The sequence below is a fragment of the Bos grunniens genome, chromosome 6 (assembly GCF_055505025.1).
Source record: "Bos grunniens cultivar Pamir isolate PY7600 chromosome 6, Bosgru_T2T1.0, whole genome shotgun sequence".
NCBI lineage: Eukaryota > Metazoa > Chordata > Mammalia > Artiodactyla > Bovidae > Bos > Bos grunniens.
The window spans coordinates 62902470-62929732 of record NC_141170.1 but is presented as its reverse complement, the minus strand read 5'-3'; the positions used below and the strand labels follow the sequence as shown (position 1 = coordinate 62929732).

General features: G+C 37.4%; 1 protein-coding gene across 11 annotated transcripts in view; it reads right to left on the bottom strand.

The window, feature by feature from the left end:
• ARAP2 (ArfGAP with RhoGAP domain, ankyrin repeat and PH domain 2) overlaps positions 1-27263 on the bottom strand; it is a 585721-nt gene that overhangs the window by 130438 nt on the left and 428020 nt on the right. For 8 of the 11 annotated variants that reach the window (XR_015165502.1, XM_086406188.1, XM_086406191.1 and 5 more), the window contains exons 8-11: positions 22048-22117; positions 16952-17005; positions 15119-15239; positions 5707-5885 (exon numbers count right to left, since the gene is read on the bottom strand). Coding sequence is in view for 9 of the 11 variants with exons in the window: in XM_086406188.1 (XP_086262314.1) it covers positions 5707-5885; positions 15119-15239; positions 16952-17005; positions 22048-22117 (424 nt within the window). In the remaining 2 variants the exon portion in view is untranslated. The remainder of the gene's footprint in view (positions 1-5706; positions 5886-15118; positions 15240-16951; positions 17006-22047; positions 22118-27263) is intronic. The other 3 variants (XR_015165503.1, XM_086406190.1, XM_086406192.1) reach the window with 1 other exon arrangement.

Sequence of the window (27263 nt, the reverse complement as noted above, 5' to 3'; positions counted from 1 at the left end):
CCAGGGGATCTTCCCACTCGGGGATCAAACCCAGGTCTTCTGCATTGCAGGGGGATTCTTTACCAGCTGAACCACAAGCGAAGCCCAAGAATACTGGAGTGAGTAGCCTATCTCCAAGTGATCTTCCCGACCCAGGAATCAAACCTGAGTCTCCTGCATTGCAGACAGATTCCTTACCAACTGAGCTATCAGGGAAGCCTGATAAAATGAAAAGTTCATGTTAATTGTCTAGAGTTTAGATCTGGCAGTGAACTGTTGATAAGAATGTGCAGACTGCTGTCTCCTTGCATTTATCATGCTACTTTTCTTAAAAAGTAAAGAACTTCAAAAATAAGACCATAGTTCGGATAATCCAATCTAACAGCCATTTTTAACTTACAAAACTTAAGTTCTTGATTTAGTAGAAGAGATGGACCCAGAAAAAAATGAAAAAGTATTAAAAGTATATCTGTACAGATGCTTGACATGGAAATCTTAAGGCCACCTATTGGAAGTAGAGGAAAAAGCACAAGAAAAGATGAACAATAATCCACAAAATCAGAGTAAATTTCCAGACATACACACAGAGTTAAAAGAACTTATGTGAACTAAGAGTTTCAAATTGCTTTTCAAGAACTTTGTTTTATGCTGACTTTGCAAATATCTCTCCAATAGATCACACTCTGGTAATAAAAGTCTGCATTAAGAAAAAGGAATTAAATAGTCATCATACAATTTATAAGCTGAAAAATTAAAATTTTACATAAAAATTAAGATTATAGAAATTAAAAAAAAATAAAACAAAACAGCAGCTATAGTTTACAATCATACACAATTTATTGAGACCAGTTCTTCAAAATTTAAAAACTTATTACCATTAATAAAGATTTTCTTAACTTTCTACTTAAACGTTCCCACATTCCAAAATGTTCCATCAGGAAGAAGATTCACTTAAATGAAAGTTAACCACAAAAAGGGGTATAGCAAGCCCAAGAAGAGAAAGGACAAACTAAAGCAGCACTCAGTGCTGACAAAGGAGAGCTCTATACATTTTCCAGCTTCAGAAATACTTTAACTCTTTTGCTGGATGCTTATAATTTTTAAAAAAGAAAACCCCACAGAGCAGTGTTTTACTGTGTGTGGTTTTTGTCAGCAGTCACTGAGTCAACTGGGATGCTTTACAGGAATGGAGATTCCAATCGCAAGCCCAGGAATTCTAAGTCAATGGGTCTGATAAGAGCCCAGATATCTGGAACTTTAACATGAAATGTAAATAATGGTCTTAGAGATAGTAACCCCACTCTCTTTTTCACAGGATGCCATTCAAACAGAAAGAGATTAGTTTAACTATCTGAGCCAATCAGTAGCAGAGCAAGAATGAAAACCCAGAACTGCTACCACCCAGTTCAATCTTCTTTGCTCTAAATAAGCTTCCAACTTTCCATTTTAAAAACGCTTCAACATAAGCTGGAGCAGCTACTCTTCCACGTCTACCCTGTTTGTTTACTCCCTCTGGAAAGACTTCCAAAGAAAATTAGTAAAACTATTATATGCATAAATAGAGGCAGCCTACCATGCTCCTCCATCCATGGGATTTTCCAGGCAAGAGTACTGGAGTAGGTTGCCATTTCCTTCTCCAGAGGATCTTCCCGACCCAGGGATTGAACCTGGGTCTCCCACATTGTAGGCAGACGCTTTACCGTCTGAGCTACCAGGGAAATAGTTCAAATAGAGGCAAGAAAAATGAAAACAGTTCATATGTGAGGGAGAGGGGTATACGTCAGCTTTACTTTTTATTCTATTTATACTTTATGTTAGGTGGGCAATAAAAATCACTGTTTTTAAAATTGTTTTGATGCATGAACTTAAATTAGATCCAATACAAATTAAGTTACAGAGACTCAAATCTAACACCTCTTACATTTTCAGTTTTTTTCCTATCATTTAAAAAAAAATATTACTTTATGTATTGTGTATATAAAACTTTTACATCTATTTCACTATCTTTTAATGCTTTTCCTAAAACACAGCTAAAAGACCTCTGCATTCATGAGAAGGGCTCCTTATTTAGTCCATCACTCAAGCTCTTTTTACAGTCTGCTCAACCACGTGAGAAAACCCATGAGCAACCTTCCTTTGGAAAGAAAGATATACACCAGGATATAAAATAGATGAAACTGGAATATGTCAAGGCTTAACCATGAAGGGCCTCCCTTAATTTATCAATCTAGTCTTGAGCCAACTAGTTCCTGAAGACATGACTCAAGACCAAGTCCCTTAAGACCTAGCTCCATATAATATGATGCGATCTTTTAAGACCACATACACAAACAATAGTATGCACTTTCTAAGGGTACATAAATAAGCATGTTAATGCATTGAAAAAGTCTTGAAATATACATTCATTAAAAATAGGTTTACTTCTTGAAAGATGAGGAAGAGTCCGGCATGAATAATTTAATTTTTAAAGGTGATTACATGTATTACTTGTACATGAAAGTGTTTCTAAGTCCAAGACTTCATTAGATGTCATTAGACTTTTCTTCCTGGAAAAGAAGACTGTCCTCCTCAGTAAATGCGTTGCTTTAAGTGTGTCTGACATGTTTACTGAATGCATACTCTGAACTACCTAGGCAAATAAGTTATTCAAGGAAAGAGTCCTTAGGCTATTTCTAAAAGGTCATAAGCCAGAAATATTCTTTTCAACATACACTTTAAAAAGACATTTTGATGTAGTGACAAAGAAGCTAGGCTTAGGGTTATAAAGTTCTTGTCTTAAACTCTGCATGATGAACTGTAACCCTTTAACAAGTTACTTAATCCTCATTGTCCGCATCTATAAAACATGGATGAGAATATCTTCTCCTACATTTGTGGGGAGGATGAAAAAGAAATGTTTATAAATTAATTAGCATAGTACCTTGTACCTAACAAATGGTGGTCGTTTTTTAGGTACAAATGGTCATTATGCTTTTTATGCTGACATATTAATGTGAAAGCAAGAATTTCATATAATTTCTTGCTAACAAAAAAGTATTAACAAAACTTTAAAAACACCTGAGTTAAATTCACTTACTCCAGTCCATTTTAATTTGCTGATTCCTAGAATGTCGACTTTCACATCTCCTATTTGACCACTTCCAATTTGCCTTGATTCATGGACCTAACATTCCAGGTTCCTATGCAATATTGCTCTTTACAGCATCAGCCCTTGCTTCTATTACCAGTCACATCCACAACTGGGTACTGTTTTTGCTTTGGCTCCATCCCTTCATTCTCTCTGGGTTATTTCTCCACTGATCTCCTGTAGCATATTGGGCATCTACCAACCTGGGGAGTTCCCCTTTCAGTATCCTATCATTTTGTCTTTTCATACTGTTTATGGGGTTCTCAAGACAAGAATACTGAAGTGGTTTGCCATTCCCTTCTCCAGTGGATCACATTCTGTCAGACATCTCCATCATGACCCATCTGTCTTGGGTGGCCCCACACGGCAAGGTTTAGTTTCATTGAGTTAGACAAGGCTGTGATCTATGTGATCAGATTGGCTAGTTTTCACCCTTATGGCAGAAAGTGAAGAAGAACTAAAAAGCCTCTTGATGAAAGTGAAAGAGGAATAGTGAAAAAGTTGGCTTAAAGCTCAACATTCAGAAAACTAAGATCATGGCATCTGGTCTCATCTCTTCATGGGAAATAGATGGAGAAACAGTGGAAACAGTGTCAGACTTTATTTTTTTGGGCTCCAAAATCACTGCAGATGGTGACTGCAGCCAGGAAATTAAAAGACACTTACTCCGTGGAAGGAAAGTTATGACCAACCTAAATAACATATTAAAAAGCAGAGATATTACTTTGCCAACAAAGGTCCGTCTAGTTAAGGCTATGGTTTTTCCAGTGGTCATGTATGGATGTGAGAGTTGGACTGTGAAGAAAGCTGAGCATTGAAGAATTGATGCTTTTGAACTGTGGTACTGGAGAAGACTCTTGCAAGTCCCTTGGACTGCAAGGAGATCCAACCAGTCCATCCTAAAGGAGATCAGCCCTGGGTGTTCATTGGAAGGACTAATGCTGAGGCTGAAACTCCAATACTTTGGCCACCTCATGAGAAGAGCTGACTCACTGGAAAAGACCCTGATGCTGGGAGGGATTGGGGGCAGGAGGAGAAGGGGACGACACAGGATGAGATGGCTGGATGGCATCACCGACTCGATGCACATGAGTTTGGGTGAACTCCAGGAGCTGGTGAAGGACAGGGAGGCCTGGTGTGCTGCGATTCATGGGGTAGCAAAGAGTCAGACACGACTGAGCAACTGAACTGAACTGAACTGAAAAACACCTACTTTTAAAGGATAACATAAACTCAGACAGTCTAAGTAATGTAATAGTGAAACTAGTAATTTTAAGTCCATCAGGTTTGTGCAAGTGAAAAATGAAAACTTCCATTAATTTGGCAGAGACACTTCCATTCTGATACATGCAAATTATGTATTTCTAATCTTTATTCCCTTTTTTAAAAAAGTTTTAATCATCTTACTTCACAGACTGAAAATGTTCATATTCAATTCATACACATTATTAAGCTGTACATCACTACTCTTCTTGAAGAATATGCTAACTATCCAACTTATTAATATGCCAACACTGCTCAATGATGCTTTCCATAGTTAATTGGCTAAGAAATCTTATCCCCAAAACTGTAATGAAGAAGTTCACACCGAAGTTCACAGGAAAGCTTGGATAAAGATCTATAGTTAATTTTTTTGAAACTACTATTTATTTTAGGTTGTTATCTCTATTTTGTTATGAAAATAGTCAGCATTTATATTTTACCTTATCATAACCCATTATAATTTATCACAAAGTAACTTCATCTTAGATCAGATATCCAACACATTACTTAATTCCATAGATAATGACTTAGCATCTAATATATTCTAAGCTGAAAGATTAAAAATTCATTTCTAAAAAGGGGTAAGAAAGTAATTTTCTTATACATATTAAAAGCCAGGTATGTTAGAGAAAAAGTCTACAGAATCAAATGAAGTTAACAGAATTTGCTAAAACTTTAACGTCAGTCTCCTGAACACGTTTAAATTCTCCACTGAATCCTTTGATGTTAACCAACATTAATATCCCAACAATTTATCTTATTTACTTATGTGATATGTCTATGTACACATGTGCATATGGGTGTTTGTGTGTATATAAATCACTTGCTTCTAGTAAATTATCTCCTCTGCAAATGACATATCTACTGCAAAACAAATAAACCTAAATCCTGTAAATTCAAGAAAATATGTTACCTGTGCTTCCTTTATAATTTTCTGTCACAAAACAAAAGAATTACAACACGCACAGAACAAGGTCTATTTTTCTTCAACAGCTATAATGGTTAACTGGTTCTTAATTATTCTCTCATGTAGTTTTCTAATGTTACTTCAGCTAAAGAATACTTTTCAAAACTCAATTTTCATTGATTCTATTTCCTCTATTTCAAAGAATGATGTCTAGTCTCAAATTTGATGTAGATTACCTTCCTGCTGCTAGTGGAGCTGAGAAAATTCAACCTTTGTTACATTTAGTGGAGTATACAAAGCATAGCAAACCTCCATCAGTAAAACACTAATAAGTCACTAATAAAACACTAATAAGGCAAACAAAGCACGGCTGTGACTGTAGTTTGTCTTGTAAGGAACCACAATCTGCAATCACCGTAACATGGCTCACCTGTTCATTTTTGCAAAGCCACACACTGTTTCCACTTAACACAGTAAAAATTTTAGCTTTATAGCCTCTCAGTTCAAGATATCCACATTTCTCAGGTGCAATAGCAGCTTGAGACTGCGAAGAAAGGGCCTGTAACTTCAGTGCATTTAATAGTAGGCTGATCCAGTCATTTCTTTCCTCTGAAAATAAAAACAGGAGAAAATATACACCCATGCTTAATAAGCTATAAACACATAGAAATGTGGAACAAGACTGACTTTCTCTGAAACAGATCAGTTACAGATCCTTCCCTCAAACCACAGTCTAAATGCTACTGTTGTCAGGGCAACAGCCCAATTCTGTTAGGTTATTAGCCATTCCTCAGTATTCATAGGCAGCTGGTTTCAGGACCCCCCCCCCCGCCCCCACACCGGGATACCTAACTCCGCAGATGCTCAAGTTCATAACAGTGAGCCCCGTGTATCCCCAAGTTCACCAACTGCAGATTCCACCAACTGAGGATCAAAAACGTCCTCGTTGTGGGAACCAAGGTTACAGAGGGCCGACTGTACTCAGTTGCCCTGTAACCAACATCACTGGCTTCACCTGGAAGTTGAATAGAAATGCAAAATCCCAGCCTTCCTCCAGAATGGATGAATCAGAATCTTCATTTTAAGATCTCCAGATGATGCATATCCATGTTAACATCTAAGCAGCATTGTTAGATTACTCATGAGATTGGATTGTCTTTTTTAATATAAGAAAGTAATATGGCTACTGAACAGGTAACAGATTGTACCCAGCAATACAGTTACTAAAATATCCAGAAAGGCTTGCTTTGTAGCAGGCATTTGGAACCGACTCAAGACTGCGCTTGCCTTGATGTTCACTCACCCATACCTTTCACTAACAATAGCATCTCATCTGTTAAAACTTCTTCTCTCACTCCTTCCACAAAAACTACATGACCTTCAACTACAACACATTGTGTTACAGACAAAGGAATTCAATCCAGTCCCCAAAGAGCAATCAAAGTTGTAAGTCAAGTTAGATATGAACACATAATAGAACACAGAATACTGTAAATGTCATACAAATGGTATCAAGTAATATATGAATCAACTCAATGGAGGTAAGTGATTTGCTGAAGGTCATATAGCTAGTTAGTATTAAAATTAGGAGAATCAAATGTTTTAAGTCTCAGACAATTGTTCTTGACACTATGAGGGGCTAAAAAAAAAAAAATGGATATTTGTGTGAGGTCTTGAGGATGAGGAGGAATTAAAAAAACAAACAAACTGGAGCTTGGAAGAAAAACAAGCAAAATAGTATTTTAAGCAGAGGAAACAGAAATAACGAACATCTGCTCGGGGGATAATTTATAAATAAGTAAATTTATAATTTTGAACTCACAAAGAAATGATGGGAAATATGGCTGGAGATCCTACAGTGCCTAGGATAAGGAATTTGGTCTTTATTATGGAAGCAAAAGAAAACCACTTCAGAATTCTTAGCGAGAAAGGGACAAGATTAGGTTGATGACAGAACAAACTGGTAGGCAGGGGGTCAGGAATAAGGCAATAGAGACTTAAAGTACAATGAAAATGGAAAAAAAACAGCTGTGGTTCTGAATATGTTTGAGTACGTTTGACAGGTGTTCATCAAAAAATGAATTACTCAGAATATAGGTAGCTTGGAATCAAGAATCCATCAAAGAAAATAGAAGGTTCTATTAACAGAACCACCTGAGGTTTTCAGCACCCTAGCATGAGCATCTAGGCAGATGGATAGCAATATGTGAATAAAGGCAATCCATACAAGAGAATACTCATGATTGTGGATAAGTGTTTAATGTAAAAGGAGAAGAAATGGTATACACTTGAGGTATAACTGATTCTAGGAGGATAGAAAATGGGCCAGGAAAAAAAAATGTAAAAGTGGTTTTATCAAGGTGAAAAAGAAAACAAACAAACAAACAGATTGAATTCCAGGTAGGAAAAATTTTTGAGAAGGAGAGTAAGGTGGACCCAAGTTTGGGAAACTGCCTGGTATCTCAGATCCTTTTAAGACTGGTTAGAGGTAATGTCATTGTAGATTGAAATTAAGTCTCCATATTAGACTTACTTACATTTCAACATGGATTCCCAGTTATTTTATAATACAAGTCTTAATTTTTAAAGTATCTTCATTCTTGCTCACCTTCAAAACTACCAAAGCTATTTAGTTGTGTCTTTAATGACCAAGTATTTATTAAAAACTCGTTTAATGATATTTTATTGCAGATATTACATAATCCCCAAGTAACAGTGCTTATTCCTATATATCAGGACTCAAGTTTCTCCCACATCATTATAAAGTAAAAGACATGAAAATATTTAGGAAACTACGCCTATGTCAATCCATAGCAGCTACTCTACATTTTGTTGTTTAGTCACTAAATTGTGCCCAACATTTTGGGACCCCATGGAATGCAGCCCAACAGGCTCCTCTGTCTATGGGATTTCCCAGGCAAGAATACTGGAGTGGGTTGCCATTTTCTTCTCCAGGGGATCTTCCCAACCCAGGGATCAAACCCACATCTCCTACACTGGCAAAAGGATTCTTCAACACTGAGCCACTTGGGAGGCCCTACTCTACATTTTACATCTACAGATAGACTGCTCTGGGATAATGTATTACATTGTCAGTAACAGCAACACTCTTTCCACTTGGTGATTATTTGTGATCAATAAGTACACACAGATATTCCTGCCAAGTAAATGGTATATAATGTTTTCTGTTTGTTTATGTTAATCCACACAAATCACTGACTTTGAAATGTAGGCCATAATTTAATGAACTGGGCCAAAGTGATTTTGGTTTTCAGACTACTATTAGTGGATATCTCAGTTTATCAGGAAATAATTTTAAATTTGCGATTGCATTAACTCTTAGTCTTAAGTATATTATGACTCCATCTCAACAAATGGTGCCCTTATTAGCCTACAAGAATTCTCTAGCTCCTGAGGTTCTCACTTGCTAATAGGAAGTAACAATCATGAAGAACAGGATTGAATACTAATGTGCAGTTTATACTTAATAACCCATGCCAAAGGAGATAAACAGTGAGACAGACAATTCAAACACAATAAAAGAGATTACAAGTGTCATTGGTATTTGCAAAGTGTGCATACTTGGACATGGGGAATATTCTTTGGTAAGTCACAGCATCCCAAAACAAATAATAATTTCCCTTTGGGCACAGGCAAAGCTGTATATTGTGCTGGATTCTGCCTGCTATTCACACCAAGGTACTTTTATTCTTTCCAAAAACAAATGTTTATTGAGTGTCTATCTTGATCTTATTAGCACCGTGCTAAGCATCACTCCCTCTGAGAATATGCTCTGACTGGGACATGGTTTTGCTCTGAATAGAGCATTTTTAGGTTGGAAAAAGAGAAAACAAAATTGCCACTTTCTTGTGATTATGCTAGAATGTAAATAAAAAACATAAGCGATCCCCTCAAACCTCAAGCTAGTTAAGGTTTTCTGGAATGTCAACTCAAAGTACACAAATAAAAAGGTTAAAAAAATCAGCAGAGGATACTTAGCATCCCCTAGACTCTACTGGATTTAGCAGTAGACACATTCATTAGCAAAATAGGATTGATTACATGAGGGATTGCCACACAAGGGGCATGTAAAACATGAATAAAAGAATCTAACAAAATTCATATGTACTCTTAAATTTTGATATAATCTAAAGATTCCTCAGTGTAACCCATGATCAATATTAGAGAAGGAATTATTACACACTATGGTTATTCTTATGGATAATGATTCATTCATATGAGTGTCCACTTAGTTCCAGCTATGTTCTAAGCCCTATTCTGAATACCAGGAATGAAGCAGTGAACAAGATAGATCCTGGCCTTACTCTCCAGAAGTTTACATTCTTGTGAAAGAGGGCAGGCAATAAACATAGATATATATGACACACTGACAATGCAATGGGATAAAATACAACACAGGAAGAAGGGCACAGAAAGTACTATTCTATGTAGGATAACAGAAAAAAGCTCAGGAAGAAGGTGATGATTTTGCAAAAGCCTAAAGGCAAGGGGGCAGAGAAGGCAATGGCACCCCACTCCAGTACTCTTGCCTGGAAAATCCCATGGATGGAGGAGCCTGGTGGGCTGCAGTCCATGGGGTCACACAGAGTAGGACACGACTGAAGCGACTTAGCAGTAGCAGCAGCAAAGGCAATGGGGAGGATGACTGGAGAAAGAGTGTCCTAGGACACAGAAAGCAGCAAGCGCCAAGGCAACCATAGGTTTGGCACGTTCACAGGCCAAGAGGCTCCTGTAGTTGCAGCATGGTGCGTGAGGGTGAGCACAGACAAAACAAAGACAGGTGAGACCCTGCATGGGCTTCTGGACCTCACAGGGACTTCACTCTCGGTGAGCTAGAAAGACAACAGAGCCTCTGAAGTGGGAGACAGGACCTGTCTGGGAGGTCAGCATTTTCTTGCTGGAGGATCTGACAACCATAATGAAAATATGACTGCTGTTGATCATGGGAGGTTATGACAATCATCCCAAAAAAAGGTGGTTTGTGGGAGAGTGAGAATGGTGGAGGTGCTGAGAACTGGTTAGAACCCAGGCATATTTCCAAAGTCAAAATGGTAAGATTTGCTGAATCTGGCCTGGATGCAAATAAGATAGGAAAAGTTCGACAGTGACCCCAAAGTTTGAGGTCTATTATATTATGACAGGCAATCAAAGTACACCAAAGAGAACTTTCACTCCTCTAGTTCTTCCTCCAGATGACAAAAGCTCCATGCATTGCTTCTGAAAACAAGGAAGATTTCAAAACAGGTAAGTCTGTTTGCCCAAAACAGGTAAGGAAAATTTATATGTTTCTCATCCCAAATTCCCAAGTGTTCTTAAAAAAAAAAAAAATTAGTGTTGCAGTTTCACAGCTGCCACTAGAGGGCTGTATGATGCTGTACAGAAACAGAATTAAGGTGGACACATAACTTGGAATCTGCAATTAAGGGGCGGTACCAAAAATGGTCCTTGAAAGGGAATGACTACTCAGAATTTTTTTTTATTATTATTATTGAAGTATAGTTGATTTACAATGGTGTGCCAATTTCTGCTGTATAACAAAACGATTCAGTTATAGATATATACACATTCATTTTTAAAAATATTATTTTCCACTACAGTCTATCCCAGGAGACTGGAAACAGTTCCCTGAGCTATATAGGACTTTACTGTTTATCCATTCTAAATGTAATAGTTTGCATCTACTAACCCCAAACTCCCAGTCTATTCCTCACCCTCTCTACCCCTTGGCAACCACAAGTCTGATCTCTACATCTGAGTCTACTTATGTTTTATAGACAAGTTCATTTGCACCATATTTTAGATTCCACATGTAAGTGACACATTGTATTTGTCTTTGTCTTTCTGACTTTTGTCACTTAGTATGATAGTCTCAAGTTGCATCCATGTTGCTGCAAATGGCATCATTTCATTCTTTTTTATGGCTGAGTTGTATTCTACTGTATGTATGCACCGCATCTCCTTTACCCACTTACCTGTTGATAGACATTTAGGTTGTTTCCATGCTTTGACTATTGTGACTAGGCCGCTATGAACACTGGGATGCATGTATCTGTTTGAATTATAGATTTGTCCAGGTATATTCCCAGAAGTGGGACTGCTGGGTCATATGGTAGTTCTAGTTTTCTGAGAAACTTCCGTACTGCTTTCCATAGCGGCTGCACCAATGTACATTCCCACCAACAGTGTAGAAGGGTTCCCTTTTCTCCACATCCTCTCCAGCATTTGTTATTTGTAGAGTTTTTAATGGTGGCTCTTCTGATGGGTGTGAGGTGGTGTCTCATAGTAGTTTTGATTTGCATTTCTCTAATAATTAGTGATTTTGAACATCTTTTCATGCGCCTCCTAGCCATCTATATGTCTTCTTTGGAGAAATGTCTATTAAGGTCTTCTGCTCATTTTTCGAGTGGGTTTTTTGTTGTTGTTAAGTTGTATGAGCTGTTTGTGTATTTTGGAGATTGAGCCTTTGTCAGTCAGATCATTTGCAAATATTTTCTCCCATTCAGAGTTTTTGTTTTAATGGTTTCCTATACTATGCAAAAGCCTGTAAATTGGATCAGGTTCCATTTGTATATTTTTGCTCTTATCTCTATTTCCTTGAGAAACTAACCTAAGAAAACACTGGCATGATTTATGTCTGAGAAAGTTTTGCTGATGTTCTCCTCTAGGAGTTTTATGGTGTCATGTCTTATGTTTAAGTCTTTAAGCCATTTTGGGTTTATATTTGGACCACTCAGAATTCTTAAGCTTTCTTCTAATTATGAGAACTACCCACTGAAAACATCACCTGTTTCTTAAAGTAACACAACACCTGTGTTACCACAGGTGTCAAGGGAATACAGATTAACTGAAGGATCATTAGCTGTTACAATCCTCTGAGCAATCCCAGTAGCTCTGCTTGAGGAGGAAAGGAATCAGACTACATTTTCTAGGTTGAGGAAGAGAATTCCAGACCTCATAATTTCAATAAAATTAACTTGCAGCCAAGAAAACAACATTTCACTAGGAAACCCAGGGGAATTGAAACCTTAGAAAATCTGCAGGGAAAAGCTGCCAAATTGTAATCTTCTCTTAGCAATGCCAGTGGGTGACATGGGAGTTTAGAAATCGTGACACTGGTTTCAGGGGAGACAAAGGGAGCTGTGTATATAGGTCACTCAGAATCTTTTCACCAAAAATAAAGAATTCATCTCTGTTAGATGTCAAACTACTGCCCCTTTCTGTCCTAAACTTTGATTTTGCTTCTTAATAAGACTGAAGCAAAGTTTTTTATAAGCAACTATGATTGATATCTGTTTATACCAAATAAAAAATGATCAAGCATTTGTACACATGGAAGGAGGACAAAAAGACAAACACTTAATAAAAACACATTCAGCATCTTGCTGACGGTTCCCTAGTAAACATATAGACATACGTGCCATTTATCTATCTATCTATCTATAAATATCTACACTTTTAAAAATGTGAGCTGTTACTATGTAAAAACAACTTTCAATGAAAATAACATAGTAATTCTATGTGGTTAGTCTGTTTTCACTGAAGCAGTATTTTCATGGTTTTAAAAATTAAAGACCTAAGCCTTATTCAACACACAAAAATTCATACTAAAGTTCATGAAATTCTTATACTAGGCTTACATCATAAAGATGAACTCCATACCACAGAGGGATTTATTGGTCCATTGTAAACATGTAACTTTTAAACATGTGTGGGTTGATACATTTTATTTCAATAAAATGTGTCTGTTTAATTTTTAACTGCCACAAGTAAATATGGCTAAACAGATTTTCACACAAGTTGAAGCTTTATTTAGTACATCTATCTTAAAATGCAGACTCTGTGGCATATGTGAATTTTACTATGAGAAGCCAAGGGGAAGAGGATAAGCACCTCAAAGAAATTAGCATTTAGCTCGGCCAGTGGAGGCCAGAACATAAGGACAGACCATTCTGATAGCCAGTTGACAGGAGCAATGTCGTGTGTTTTAAGAAAATACAGAAACAGAGAAACTGTGATATCAAATATGTGTCTCATATTGAGTATCACAACTGTGGAAGACTTTCTGAATTTCAGGCAATGAGTCACAATACATATGTCTGTATCAAATACTCTAGGGCTTGGCAAACTTTCTGGAAAGGGTCAGAGAGTAAATTTCCTAGGCCTTCCTGGCCAGACAGTTTACAGCAATTACTCAACGCTGCCACTGCAGCACAGAAAGAGCCGTAAGGCAACGTGTAAATGAATGAGAGTGTCCGGGGACTGCTGCCGCCGCCACTAAGTCACTTCAGTCGTGTCCAACTCTGTGCGACCCCACAGACAGCAGCCCACCAGGCTCCCCCGTCCCTGGGATTCTCCAGGCAAGAACGCTGCAGTGGGTTGCCATTGCCTTCTCCGGTCTGGGGACTAGTAAGACAGTATTTACAAATACAAGCAGTGAACCAGATTTAGGTTACAGGCCAGTTTGCCAACCTCGACTCCAGGTGATAGTTCGTGACTTTTTTTTAAAGATCAAGTCAAGAGAGAAACACTTTTACATTACACCTGGGCAGCATATACAATACACAGCATGATACGTGTATTCACGTATGATACCCTGGCTGTAGGCACTGCACTTTGATACTCCTTATTCTACTTCATGTTTGTTTGGTTTTTGTTTGGGGGCTTTGGGGACACCATCTGAAACCACTAAGTTGATCTCATAAATGGAAGTGAGTGACTCACAGTCTGAAAAATGTGGCTCCAGTGTGAACAGCATTGGGACTTTTTATTTACTGAATATCTAAAGTAATAATGGAAGCTTTTCAGTGACAGATAACATTTACTGAATGTGTTCTATATGCCATGCATTGACATATGTTCAAGGAGTCTAGCAATTTATAAAAGACAAATACTGCTCCACAATAGCTAGTATTGTTGTTTATGCATAAAATAGGATACTAACTATAATACCTATGAACCTCATTAGACTATTTTGAAAATGAAGCTTTTAGCAAATACCACATATTCAGTCATTTTTCCAGGTCACCAATATTCAAATAGTTAAGTACCAAGAAGTACTTTTAAAAATCAAGTTAGTATCTACATTAAAATGACAAAAGGTTTTAAAATCTAATGCTTTAGGTAATGAAGATGGCCTTATCTATATTATTTAAGAGCAGTAACGTTTATTGTACTGATATATTGACAGTCAAGGTCACAACAGAGAACTTTTAACTTCCCTATCTCTACCTCTCCTGCACCCTTCCAAAAAAGATAAGATACAAAGGTTTAGACTCCATCCACAAACCACATGTCATTTTTAGATCAATTTTAGCCATTAACTGACCCATAGGATGATACAAGGTGGGGGAAAAAAAAAAACTCAAGGAATAGAAAAGACGCTCCAAAATCTATATTAGAATGGTTACTATGCCTGCATGTTCAGTTAAAATCAGCCACAGATAAACTTTATAAAACCAATCTTTCAATTGTTGTTTTCCACCTTAAGTAACTACTTTGCATTATCAACAGCTAAAAGTGAGCTCCATAAAAGCAGAGATTTTTGTCTACTTTTTTTCACTGCTATATACCCCAAATTTAGAAGAGTCCTTGGCACTCAGTAGATTTGCCCTAAATATTTGTTGCATGAAAGAACAGTGAACAAACAACAGTGACTCGTCGTCTTGTTTATGTTTTGATATTATGGCCTTCAAAAACTAATAGACAATGTAAATTAATTAAAAGCAACATATTTAAAGATTGCCTGCCATTTCTAGCTTGTTTATTAAATTTCTGACTGGGAAGAAATTCATGTGAACATTTTTATAAGGATAAAGACTTACCTTCTTTTTCTACTCTAAAAACAAAAGTTCTTTGTGTTGTAACAACTTCAAATTTGTTGTCTCCTTGAACTCGTACCGTAGATATAGCAGAAAGGGGGATTATTCCTTTTGAATACTTCTCCTGTATTGGTTAGAGGAAAAGATACACAGAGAAGACACATTAAGATAACATTCCCTTGATCAAAAATAGAATGGCATGGTATTTATAACTGCTGCTGTTTCATAATCTCAATCTAAATTTTTAAAAATCACATACAAACAGCATATATCCTCATATACACTTAATAGCCCAGAAAGGAAAATATTAAGTATCTCTTCCAAGTGAGATGTCTTTTCAATTTTCTCCTCATCTGCATTTAGGCAATGAATCACATTACAAACAACCGTACTAGAATAGCAATACATCGTTCTGAAAAACAGCAGTATGTTCTTTGAAAACAGTCTAGTCAAAATGATTTTATGGTGTTTGCAGGCATCTGCTGGCCATTACAGGTACTGTAACTGAACCATTTCAAAACTTGCTACACACTGTGAGCAAGAATATTATCTAAGAAACCAGACTACTGGACTTCTATCAATTAACCCTATTAGTCAACACTCTGATGATGAAAATCTTAATCTCACATTGCATCACTTTTTAGTCTCCAGGGGCTAAAGAATAAAAAGATACAGATTCAGCTGTTTGCAATAGGCATATACACAGTACAATTTTGAAGGTCATTCCTAAGATTCTCAATGACTTTCTCAGTCTGTGCTTTCCTGGACCATCCTAAACCATTTGGCATAATAATCACCCCACAATTTCAACTACTTCCCAACAATGTAATATTGACTGGGCCCTGTGTTGGAAAGAAAAATTCCAAGAGTACTTGTACATTCACATTCAAATAGCCGCAAAAACAAAAATAAAAACAAACTAACCTGAGAGACAAGTTTAAAAGTGAGTAAAAACTATGGGAAATAAAGAGTACAAAGATGAGAACTGTCAGTTCTCCTTTTAAGAAAGCAGACATTTTCACAGAAGTAGTGACATTTGAACCTGACTTTAAGAAACCTTAAGTTAACCAAATAGATATGTGAGGAGGTGGGGCCGGGTGGTGGTGGCAGATTCTGGCTGGAAAGACTGAGTAATAGAGGAGTCAAGTAGAGAAGTAAGAGGAGCTGCAGTGTAGAATCAAAAGAGATGACGTAGAAAACATTCATCAAGGCCACATTATGCAAAGTGTTGAGTATCAAAAGAAGCTGGACACAGATGAGGCTGAAAATATAAATCAAGGTCACATTACAAAATGTCTTGGGTGTCAAGAGAGTTTGGACACAGCTCAATAAGGTTTCTTCTACAATTCTCTTCCAGCATCCATGGAGCCATTACTTTTGAGTCAAGTCCCAAGGATCTGAAACAACCGGTTAGGCAAAGAACCTACTAAGTCATTCCATGCAGAGCACAAGTGTCATGTTCATATTCCTCCCAGCAGCAAACTACAGCTGTACACAGCAGATGGGTAAAAGACAGCTGCATGAGCAGGAAGATGGGTCTCCTGGGAGGTTTCTCCTCTGCCAGTTGAGGACATACATTATATTCTCATGGTATTCCCTCTTAGTTATTTGACAGTTTCCTCTGCTCCGCTGTCTTCCTCTATCCCCGATCCCTGACTTCACGTATCCATCAAAACCCTATTCATCTTTATGTCATCTTCAATAACAATGCCTTGAAGATGTTCCTTTGTCCTCTTAAGCAGCCAAAATCAAGTAAGATATTTGAATTGTGATTTAGGAATATGAGGAGGTAACTTCCTAGAAAAAGGAGAGGGATGTCAAGGAATGAGTACTTACAGAATAACTTTTTCTTCTCCTTATTTTCCATTTTGGGGGTTTTAGCTTCTCTTCCTAAGGGAAAAAAATCCCTTCTTACTATTTCAACTACCAATTTTATGGGGAGAATTCTAAAATCTGTCTCTTCCTCTATTCCTTGTCTATTTCTACCCAATCCACTCCCATATTTTTGCATCATCCATGGTACCTCTAACTGTCCCATAAGCACCTCAAACTCTAAAACTGAATTATCTTCATCTATAATGGTCTATTAAGATATCACTTCTTGGTCAATTAGTCTTCAACAGAATAGCCTTTGACTTGGGCTGCTCTTCTGCACCCACATGACTTGGGAGTCCCCTACAATGTCAACTTGCTCCCCGCTACTTCCTGATTCCTGAAGCTCCTTCACACATCATGGTTCTCCTCAATCCAGTGACACCACACACTCTGTTCTGCAAGGCACCATTTTACATATCCGTCTTCACATACTTACTGCTTCCATTTCTTTTCCTGTTTCAGCATATGAAAGGGAAGTCGCTCAGTCGTGTCCGACTCTTTGTGACCCCGTGGACTGTAGCCCACCAAGCTCCTCCGTCCATGGAATTCTCCAGGCAAGAATACTAGAGTGGATTGCCATTTCCTTCTCCAGGGGATCTTCCTGACCCAGGGATCGAACCCAAGTCTCCCACATTGTAGGCAGACGCATTAACCTCTGAGCCACCAGGGAATTTATATTCCTGAAAAAAGTTCTCCAACTCGGCTTTTCTCTCAGGCCCCTCAACCTGATCCAGGAAGAAAACCTTAATAGGAACCTGTGCTCTTCCTCTATAAAAATTGCTGCTGCTGCTGCTAATTCGCTTCAGTAGTGCCCGACTCTGTGCGACCCCAGAGATGGCAGCCCACTAGGCTCCCCCGTCCCTGGGATTCTCCAGGCAAGAACACTGGAGTGGGTTGCCATTTCCTTCTCCAAAGCATGAAAGTGAAAAGTGAAAGTGAAGTCACTCAGTTGTGTCCGACTCCCAGCGACCCCATGGACTGCAGCCTCCCAGACTCCTCCGTCCATGGGATTTTCCAGGCAAGAGTACTGGAGTAGGGTGCCATTGCCTTCTCTGTCTGTAACAACTACTAACTCTAATTTAAATGATGATCTTTATATTTACTTGTGATCATCTGATTAATACAATCTTTCTAAACTGACTGTGCATCATAGTTCTATTTCCTTCACCACCTTTCACATAATCAGTATTGTATATTTTCTGAATGAATGAATCTTATGTCCAATCAATCATAATCATACAAATTCTGACAGCTCATTTTTAGTATTTTTCTAAATTTATTTTTTAGTACTTCCACCAGCCTATACAGCCTACATCCTGATAAATTAATGCCTTATTTACTTCCCACTCTCCTGATTTGCTTCCCTACTTTCAGCTAGTGCTCCTTCTCACTTTTCCTGCTTATTATTGTTCAAATGCCATAGTTGGAGAGAATAAAGGAAAGATTCATGAAGATGAACAAGATGGGCCTTGAAGTTTGCACAGGATTTTCATGGACTGTAATGTCTAATGGATTCAGAGGAAGAGCAAAACCATAGAGGTGAGACTACATGTAAAGATATGCCCAAGTTTTTCACAGTTGTACCCTGATACTGTTGAAAAAAGTCCCTGTACAGACAGACATCACATGACTGGTTTAGCAAAGAAAAATTCAATAAATACAGGCAGGTACCAAGCTGTACTAGACTACTAAGGACTCTAGGAATTGACAGGAGGGAGAGACTGTCTCTCCACTGTCAGGCAGCCTGAGAGACGTGAAGAGGCCCAGCACCCTTGGAACAGTGAAAGGGTCTACCTGACTGTAAGTCTGTACTGGCTGAGACCAGATAATGAAAAATTCAGAGTATTCAAAAGCAATTATCACTTCTAGGTGGTCCACTCTCAAGTTGCAGTTTGCCTAAGGATTAGAGGAGTTTATAAAACACATATCTCTAATGGGATAATTAACTGTTTGTTGAATAAAATTTTACCATTAACCAGTTTTTCAGTAGAGAAAAGTCAAACGGCATTGTAGGGAAAGACAGGAATTTTAAAAAGGAGATTTTCCTTCCACTAAATCTCTTCATAGAATTTTTTTTTTTTAATTCCTTAAAAACATAACAACTCACCCACATATCTACAATAATGTTGTTTAACAGGTCAGTACTTATAGAAGAGTAATAGAAAAATGAATCCCCCAGAAGTGATCAAAATGTACTTAAGAAGCAAAGTATTATGTCACTTGAACTTTAGGAAGTTGCACTTTCTCTAAAGGCTCATTTATAACTATTATGAATTATCAAGATCAATCTCGAAATTTTTTAACACTGTAGAGGTGACTTTACATTTCCCTTCCAGCACACGATAAAGACAATACAGAGGGGGAAAAAAAAGGAAACTCAATGACACCAGGCTCAAAATGCCTGCGTTTTTCAGAGTGTAAAATTTTCCTGAAGGAAAGAAATTCTAAAGCATCCCCGGAGCCTATAACACACAGATATTTAGGTCAAGTTTGTCATTTATCTACCACTTGCAGACAATGAAAGGACCACGGGGCAATTCTGCCCACAGCTGAGTGAGAGGAGGGTGAGTCAGATCTCTTGGCAGGTGACAAGATATCAAACCTGCTGGGATGATGCCATTTTCAGTAATACAATTGAAAAGGCCTTGCTGAGACATGATTGAGTGGCACTGAGAAAAGCAGAAGAAAACTAAGGGAATAGGCAACTCTGCAAACTACCTCCTGAAAGCCCGGCCACATGCCCCTCAAGTGTATATTTAAACACTGGAAGGGACTTCCCTGGTGGCTCAGTGGTGAAGAATCTGCCTGCCAATGCAGGAGACACAGATTTGATCCCTGGCCCAGGAAGATCTCACATGTCACAGAGCAATTAAGTTCATGTGCCACAACTAGTGACCCTGCGCTCAAGAGCCCTGGAGCTGCAACTAGTGATGAAAACTCCACACCCAGCTGAGATGGCAGCTATGGCCCCACCCGTGCCCTCTTTTCACTGGCCTTACAATCCTCTCTTCCCAGTCCACCAATCCAGCCCTTCAGCCAGAAGGGTCACAACAGAAACCACATCTCCTTTTAGGAAACACCTAATCTAGTGGTCCTGGGGTTCTTTTGCCAACATGACACCAATCATCTGAATAGTAAAGGAAAAAAGTGCCATAGGAAACAATTTAACATTTTAAAAAATTTTAATGTGAAGCTAAATAATTTGTTATATACATATATATGCCATACCACACGGCTTAGGATCTTAGTTCCCCAACCATGGATCAAACCCAGGCCCTTGGCATTGAGAGTATGGAATCCGAAACACAGGACCACCATAGAAATCCCTATAATAATTTGTTTTATCATAAACTTTTTGTCTCGATTTCAAGCCAAGGCTGCATCATCTTTATTGCATCAAGGCAGGTATGTGCTCGTCTCCTCAATGCAGTTGAAATGAGCTTTTAAAGGACAGAATGAATCTGGTTGGTCAGAGATACTAGACATCCTCTCCCCCAGAAGGGGATAATGAGCCTGATGACAGGGAAGCCTGTCTCACTTCTGAATAGTTTCCTTCCTCATTTCAAGCAAATCAGAGAAGGGCACAGGTGATGAAGAAAACCAGGGGTGAGATTGCATCAGGTACAGAGCATACATTATAACCACCCTACGTACAGAAACTGCCTGGATATTCAAATCAACAAGCAAACTAAAAACAGCAGCTAAGGTAGAAAACTAGCATTTACAAATATTCATCTCATCATCCTGCAAACATTAAAGAGGCATGTTTAAACCTACCTGATGGTTTATAGTGATCCCTGCAAAGTGAAACCAGTGAACACTTCTCTAAACCTCCTACTATCCTGTGTTTTAGCCTGCAGTGTGTATTACTTTATTTCTAAAAGCTTATGCTCTTCGTCTTGTAGCACTAAAGAATCAATATATGAAAAGCAATCTACCTCAATGTTCAAGCCAGAAATAACACCAATATAAGGCAGTGAAAAATCTCTAATGAGAAGATGATTTTAGATTATAAACTTTAAATAAGAGAATGTGGTTAACTGTTGTTTGTATATTAAAAGAATGTGCAGTTAAGATTATAAAATTGTATGATTTTGACTAACAAAAAAATAAGGTATATTTATTAGTACCAACTTTTTATTTAAGGAAATTTTCAAACACATAGAAGTTGAAAGATTAGTACAATGAACATTCATAACCTCTACCTCAATTTGACATTTGTTAACATTGAAACCTTTTTGTTTTACCTAATTATGCACGTGTGCATATACATATACATCTATAATATATAAATATGCTTATATATAAAGTATATATAGAGAAGTAAATTCAAGACATTTTCAGATTTCATGACACTTCACTCCAAAATATCTCAGTCTACAGCTCTTAAGAATAAAGACATTCTCATACCTAATGAAGAAGCACCTGATGAAAACAGTACATGTCATTAAGATTCAACTGCTGAAAGAATACATTTTAAGCCCTTGCACTTTAAGATTTTCAATGAGCTGGAACTCCAAACCCAACCTTCTCAGCTTCATCAGCCATTAGTCTCCCTCACATTCACTATTTTCCCACCAAAGAATCTGGGCAACTCATTCTATCAACTATCAAGTCCTGTTCTTCCTGTTTACGTACAAACTCCTCTTTCTTCAAAATTCATGGCCATTTGAAATCTCGTGCAAGAAGCATTCCTTGGTTCCTTCATAGCCCTTCTAGAGAACAAAGTAACTTCTCCTTTGTGGTATTGTTCTCTAAACATTCTTAGTGCTACCTAAAATAAAGGCAATTTCTTATATATCTGTATATCATCTATAGCAATTCTAGTAGTTTGCAGGAGATTCTCCACAAATAATTGTTAGATACGTAAGTTTTTAAAAATCTCAATTTTATGCACCACAAAAAAGTTAACCTATGAAAAGAGTTAAGTGTTTTACTCTATGCAAATTCTTTTCATCCTGATAATCCAACACCTAAAGACCAAATCATGTGCTTTGTTTATTGAAATAAATTCAGCACACACAGGACAATCTTTTAAAACTGTAAAACATACTTACCTTATCATTATTGTAATAAGAAATGCTAAGGCCATCAAATTTCACCCATCTCTTCTGAAACATGCGTTTTCTGTAAAACACATGAAATTGTCATTTCACATTATTAAGAACCATGAACTTGGATTTTAAATGCATTTGTACCATAACTGTGTTTCAGTACATTCCCATTTGTTGCTGTTAAAACAGTGAAGAAAATAGGCTGTGACGATGCAGTTTAGGCAATGGTACAAAGGAAAGAAAATACATACAATGACACTTTCTAATCAGTGTTTCTAGGTGTTTTTAAAAAGGATACTTCTAACAGGGTCATCATTTTTAAACTGTAACTTACTGTGTCATTCCCATACCTGTAAAGTGTGGACAAAAACACGATCATCACATCATATCCTTTAAAGGGATAATCCCTTAATGAAAACATTAATAATAAGAATTTTTATCTTTCATTAAGATTATAACATTTTATCTTAGCTTTTAAATCTCTGCTTTGGAGCATTAATAATGTTTTGCTAAAATAACAAAGCTTTGTCAATTGGATTTACATAGATATATTTAATTCTGATCAAATAAGCTGAAGAGGCCCTGTCTAAATATAGAGAATCATTTGCAATCATCCAAAATTCGCTGAAACATTAACATTTTGAGAAAAAGAATCATATGAAAGGCAAATGCAGTTTGAAATGGTTGTTGACTCGAGAAGCAAAGCAAAATTATGTCATCATATGTTCTCTATTTAGGCATAAAGGAGGAAAAAAATCACCCTGACTATATAAGGGAAAACTGAAGACCCACTTCTACTTGGGCTTGTTTTTATTTTTCAGTCCCTTTCACCAAAGTCAGACAGCCCTAAAGGTTTTGACTGTCTATTCTCTACATGACTCAGCGTGAACTGACATAATCGAGATACCTTTGGCCTTTATTACAGATAATATACAAAAACTTCCTATTTTAAAAGTCATCTCTAAACTAAGTGGATAACCAGGTCTACCTTTTCCTTTTGCAGTTTTCTAACACATTTAAGTTAAGGAAATTGTATAACTTTCTGTGGTTTTCAGAAGATTTAAAGATAGAAAAAACACTTCAGAAAGTGTGGAGAACTTGTCTTCCGGGCTACTTCCTGAGCCCACACACTTGTTACACTAATGAAATACAGCAAGCCGCCCACGTTGATCATTAGCCAAATTATTCTCCTTAGATAAAATTAGAGCAAATTGATCTGAGAGAAGTTTCAAAATCCATTGGTGTGGACAACATTGTCGCATATAAGCCTTCAGTTAATCATGAAATTGTAAGACTATGATAAGAGCTCAAAAGGTTAATCACGAAGTAGTAAGACTATGACAAAAGCTTAAAATTATATAACCACAACCAACTACCTTGTTCTTTCCGGCTTATTCCCTCAACCTTCTGCTTCTTTTTAACTTCTCTTGGTGTGCCACGTGTTCTCTTAACCTTGCAACATTCAACAGTGTTGGTTTTTACTTTCTTCACAGAACCCAAGGGTTCTTCAAATTGCCAGCATTAAGAGTTACAAGGTAAAAAATACTAAGCAAATACACAATAATTATACATTGAATAAAATCACTAGGCTCATTTCATGTTGATCTGTCACACTTAAAGGCAGGTAACTAGACACCCTCCCTCCCACACAATCTCAACACTAATTCAAGAAATCAAGATTTTGTGTCAGGCGTCTGCCCACCTTACATGATGAATAGGAAACTAGAGAAGGCAATGGCACCCCACTCCAGTACTCTTGCCTGGAAAATCCCATGGACAGAGGAGCCTGGTAGGCTGCAGTCCATGGGGTCGCTAAGAGTCGGACACGACTGAGCCACTTCACTTTCACTTTTCACTTTCATGCATTGGAGAAGGAAATGGCAACCCACTCCAGTGTTCTTGCCTGGAGAATCCCAGGGACGGGGGAGCCTGGTGGGCTGCCATCTATGGGGTCGCAGAGAGTCCGACACAACTGAAGAGACTTAGCAGAAGCAGAGTTCAGTAGTGCATATAATCTCCCATTTTAGAATAAAAATAATCAACATCTGTAGGAGATAAAGGCCTTAGGACCTTCCATTACCCCCCTAATTCCTTGGCTAACTACTCCTTATCTTTCAGAGTTCCACTTAACCACCCACACAGACATTCCTCCACTGACAAACCAATCCAAAGCAAATCACAAAGTTATTCTCTGAAAGCACCCTCTCTTTTTCCTCATAGCACTTAACACAGTCTGTAGTTATGTTTGTTGAGTTGCTGACTCCCACACCAGTCCTTATGCTTTACAAGGACAAAGTCCAAGGATATTTCATTCTCTACTATATGATCAGCAGCTAACACAGAGACAAATATGGTACTAAAAAAGAATCTGTTGACTAAAAGAGTGACATGATTAAGCAAATGTCCCCTTAGCGAAACAGCAAGATGACAAGTAAAACCTCAACTGACCAGCACTCAAATAATCTGTATTTTAAAAGAAAGGTTGGCAGAAGGCGGGAAAACTTCTGAAACCTCAGAGTTAGATTCAGAGTTTCAAAACCTGCCAAAGCACGGACTAAAAAGAAGTTTAAAACTTACTTTAACCTGTCTTACTTAAGACTGTTCAGTTGCAGTCACTTGGACTTAAAGTTTTCTTAGAATTCCATTAGCATGTGGATAGACAGTTTGAGGTCTGAGGCATCATCCAGGAAAATGAGTAGGGGAAGAGGGAGGGCAGACAGCTCAGAGATCAGTCAGAGATGCTACCACATGCCTAGCTACATTTCTCCTCCCAGGCACTGACTACAAAGAACACACTTAATACTTGGCTTTCTGAAGAAAGTCAACCAAAACCTCTGCCTCTGAGAGACTCAACTCCTAAGATACTCCAACCATTTTGATTTTCTCAACTGCCAGGTGACTATTGCATGTGTTCAGCCATTTTAACCCAGTATGTTTTTTACCTTTTTATTTTGTATTGGGGTATTGCTGATTAACAATGTCATGGTAGTTTCAGGTGAACAACAAAAGGACTCAGCCGTACATATACATACAGCCGTTCTCCCCCAAACTCCCCTCCCACCCAGGCTGCCACACAACATTCAGCAGAGTCCCATGTGCTATATAGTAGGTCCTTGCTGGTTATTCCCTTTCAAATACAGCAGTGCATACATGTCCATTTCAAACTCCCTAACTATGCCTTCCTCCCACTACCATAAGTTCACAAAACATGTATTTTTAATTTACATAAATGGCATGGTGCTACAGATCTCACTGTTTCTCACTTTTTTTCACTTAGCACTATGTTTTTAAGATGCTGTGAGATGTGTATCTAAAGGATTAGATATGTCTCTAATCCTTTGCTTCTAATTGCTGCGGTACTGCACAGTATAAAGGTTAAATCTGTCTAATAAGCTATGGAAGATCAGGTAAATAAGACAAATCCCAGCCCACAATGAAATGGAATGAGAGTGTGGCAGCTGAAAAATCAACTGCTCTGTAGTTGAAGACAGCCACTTTGCGATCCTACCATTAAAACATTATTTCTGCTATCATTCATTCATCCAGCCAGGCATCCAATCTGTGGGTACCTATTCTGTGGACACTGTCTTCCAACCATACTGTCTCCTCTCTCTAGATTCTTTTTTGTCTTGCGGCCTTCCCATATGCCAAGAAAATGCTGCCTGCTCCTCACATAGCTGGCTTGTCCTTGAGATCTCAGTTCAAAAGTCATTCCCCTAAGTGGCCACCGTTGAGTAACGCAAATCCTTCAGGTTGCTTTGGCCTCTTGCTCCATTTCTTAATGACACTTAGGAGAATTTTCAATTATACATTTATTTTATGTCCTCCATTTCCCTTACTATTCAATAGATACTGAGATTCTTGAGCACTGAAACCATGTCTTTTTAATCAATGTAAAACCAATGACTACCAGTTTCTAGCATATAAAATATGCTCAATATCTAGTGCATAGAATAACAAATAAATGTATTTCTCATTGTAAGATGCTTCCTCAAATTCTCATTTTATGGATAGAGAAAATAAATTACTAACTCAACGAGTTTACCGTTAATTTATTTTGTTCTTTTCAAATACTAAAGATCAGATTTTTCTGACAAAAACTTTTTAATTCATCAATATTTCCATGTAATTTTAAAATACATTTCACAGTTACATCTTCTTAAAATATATTATTTAAGATATGTGCATTTTGTATCTTCCTATTTAAAGATGCAAATCAACGAATATGTTTCTAAAACTACACATATAATCTATTTTATTCATTAAATGTGTCAACATTAAATTAGCTATTTTCTGCATGTGAACTTTAATACTAAATTCTATCAATTGGTTAAAGATAAGAACTTGTACTTAGATACTATCTCACAATATAAGTCCCCTTTCTGCCAAATGGACACTTGGATTTGAACTGGCAAACTCTAAAATTTAACCAAAATTTCAACTGCATAAAAGGGAGAGCTTAAGATGCACTGTTTCTAAATGTCAATACAATTTTAAATTTAAAAAGAAAGTTATGAATCGTTGACTTTTAAGAATTATCTTTTCTGTGTAAGAATTAAATATTTTTCTCATATATTTATAAACGTCTACTCAATATCCAGCAACTAATTCCAAGGTAAGTATGTAAAATTAATCTATTACAGACAATTAGAGGTTGCTAAAGTACTTTAAAAGCTTTCTCTAACATAACTTATACCTTTCCCTTAAATTTCAATTAACAATTTATTTAGTAAATGTTGAAAACAGACAAGATATAAAAACAATGTCACTCCAGTCTGTGTTCCTATCACATGACACAAATTAGATCTGAAATACTGATAAATTATTATACACAGATTTTAAAACCTCAGTCAATAAAGAACTTATTTGGCACAATAATTTTGATAATAAAAATAACAAACACTTATATAGTGCTTTGTTCTAGACACTGTAGCAAGCTATACATAAATATTAATTCATTTAATCCTCCAAACAACCATAGGAGGCAAAAATATTCCTATTTTACAGATGAAGGCACTGAAGGACTGGAAGGTTAAATAATTTACCCAAGTCACACAATTAATAGAGATCATTTCTATGAAGAAAATTCAGGCAGTCTGGTCCCTAAGTCTGTGCTCTTAACAACTACTCAGAACAGATGCTGGCACATTTTTACAGCTAAGTATCTTGCATATTCCTTCAGGTCGCAGTAACATTTGACCTCCGCCCATTTGATATGT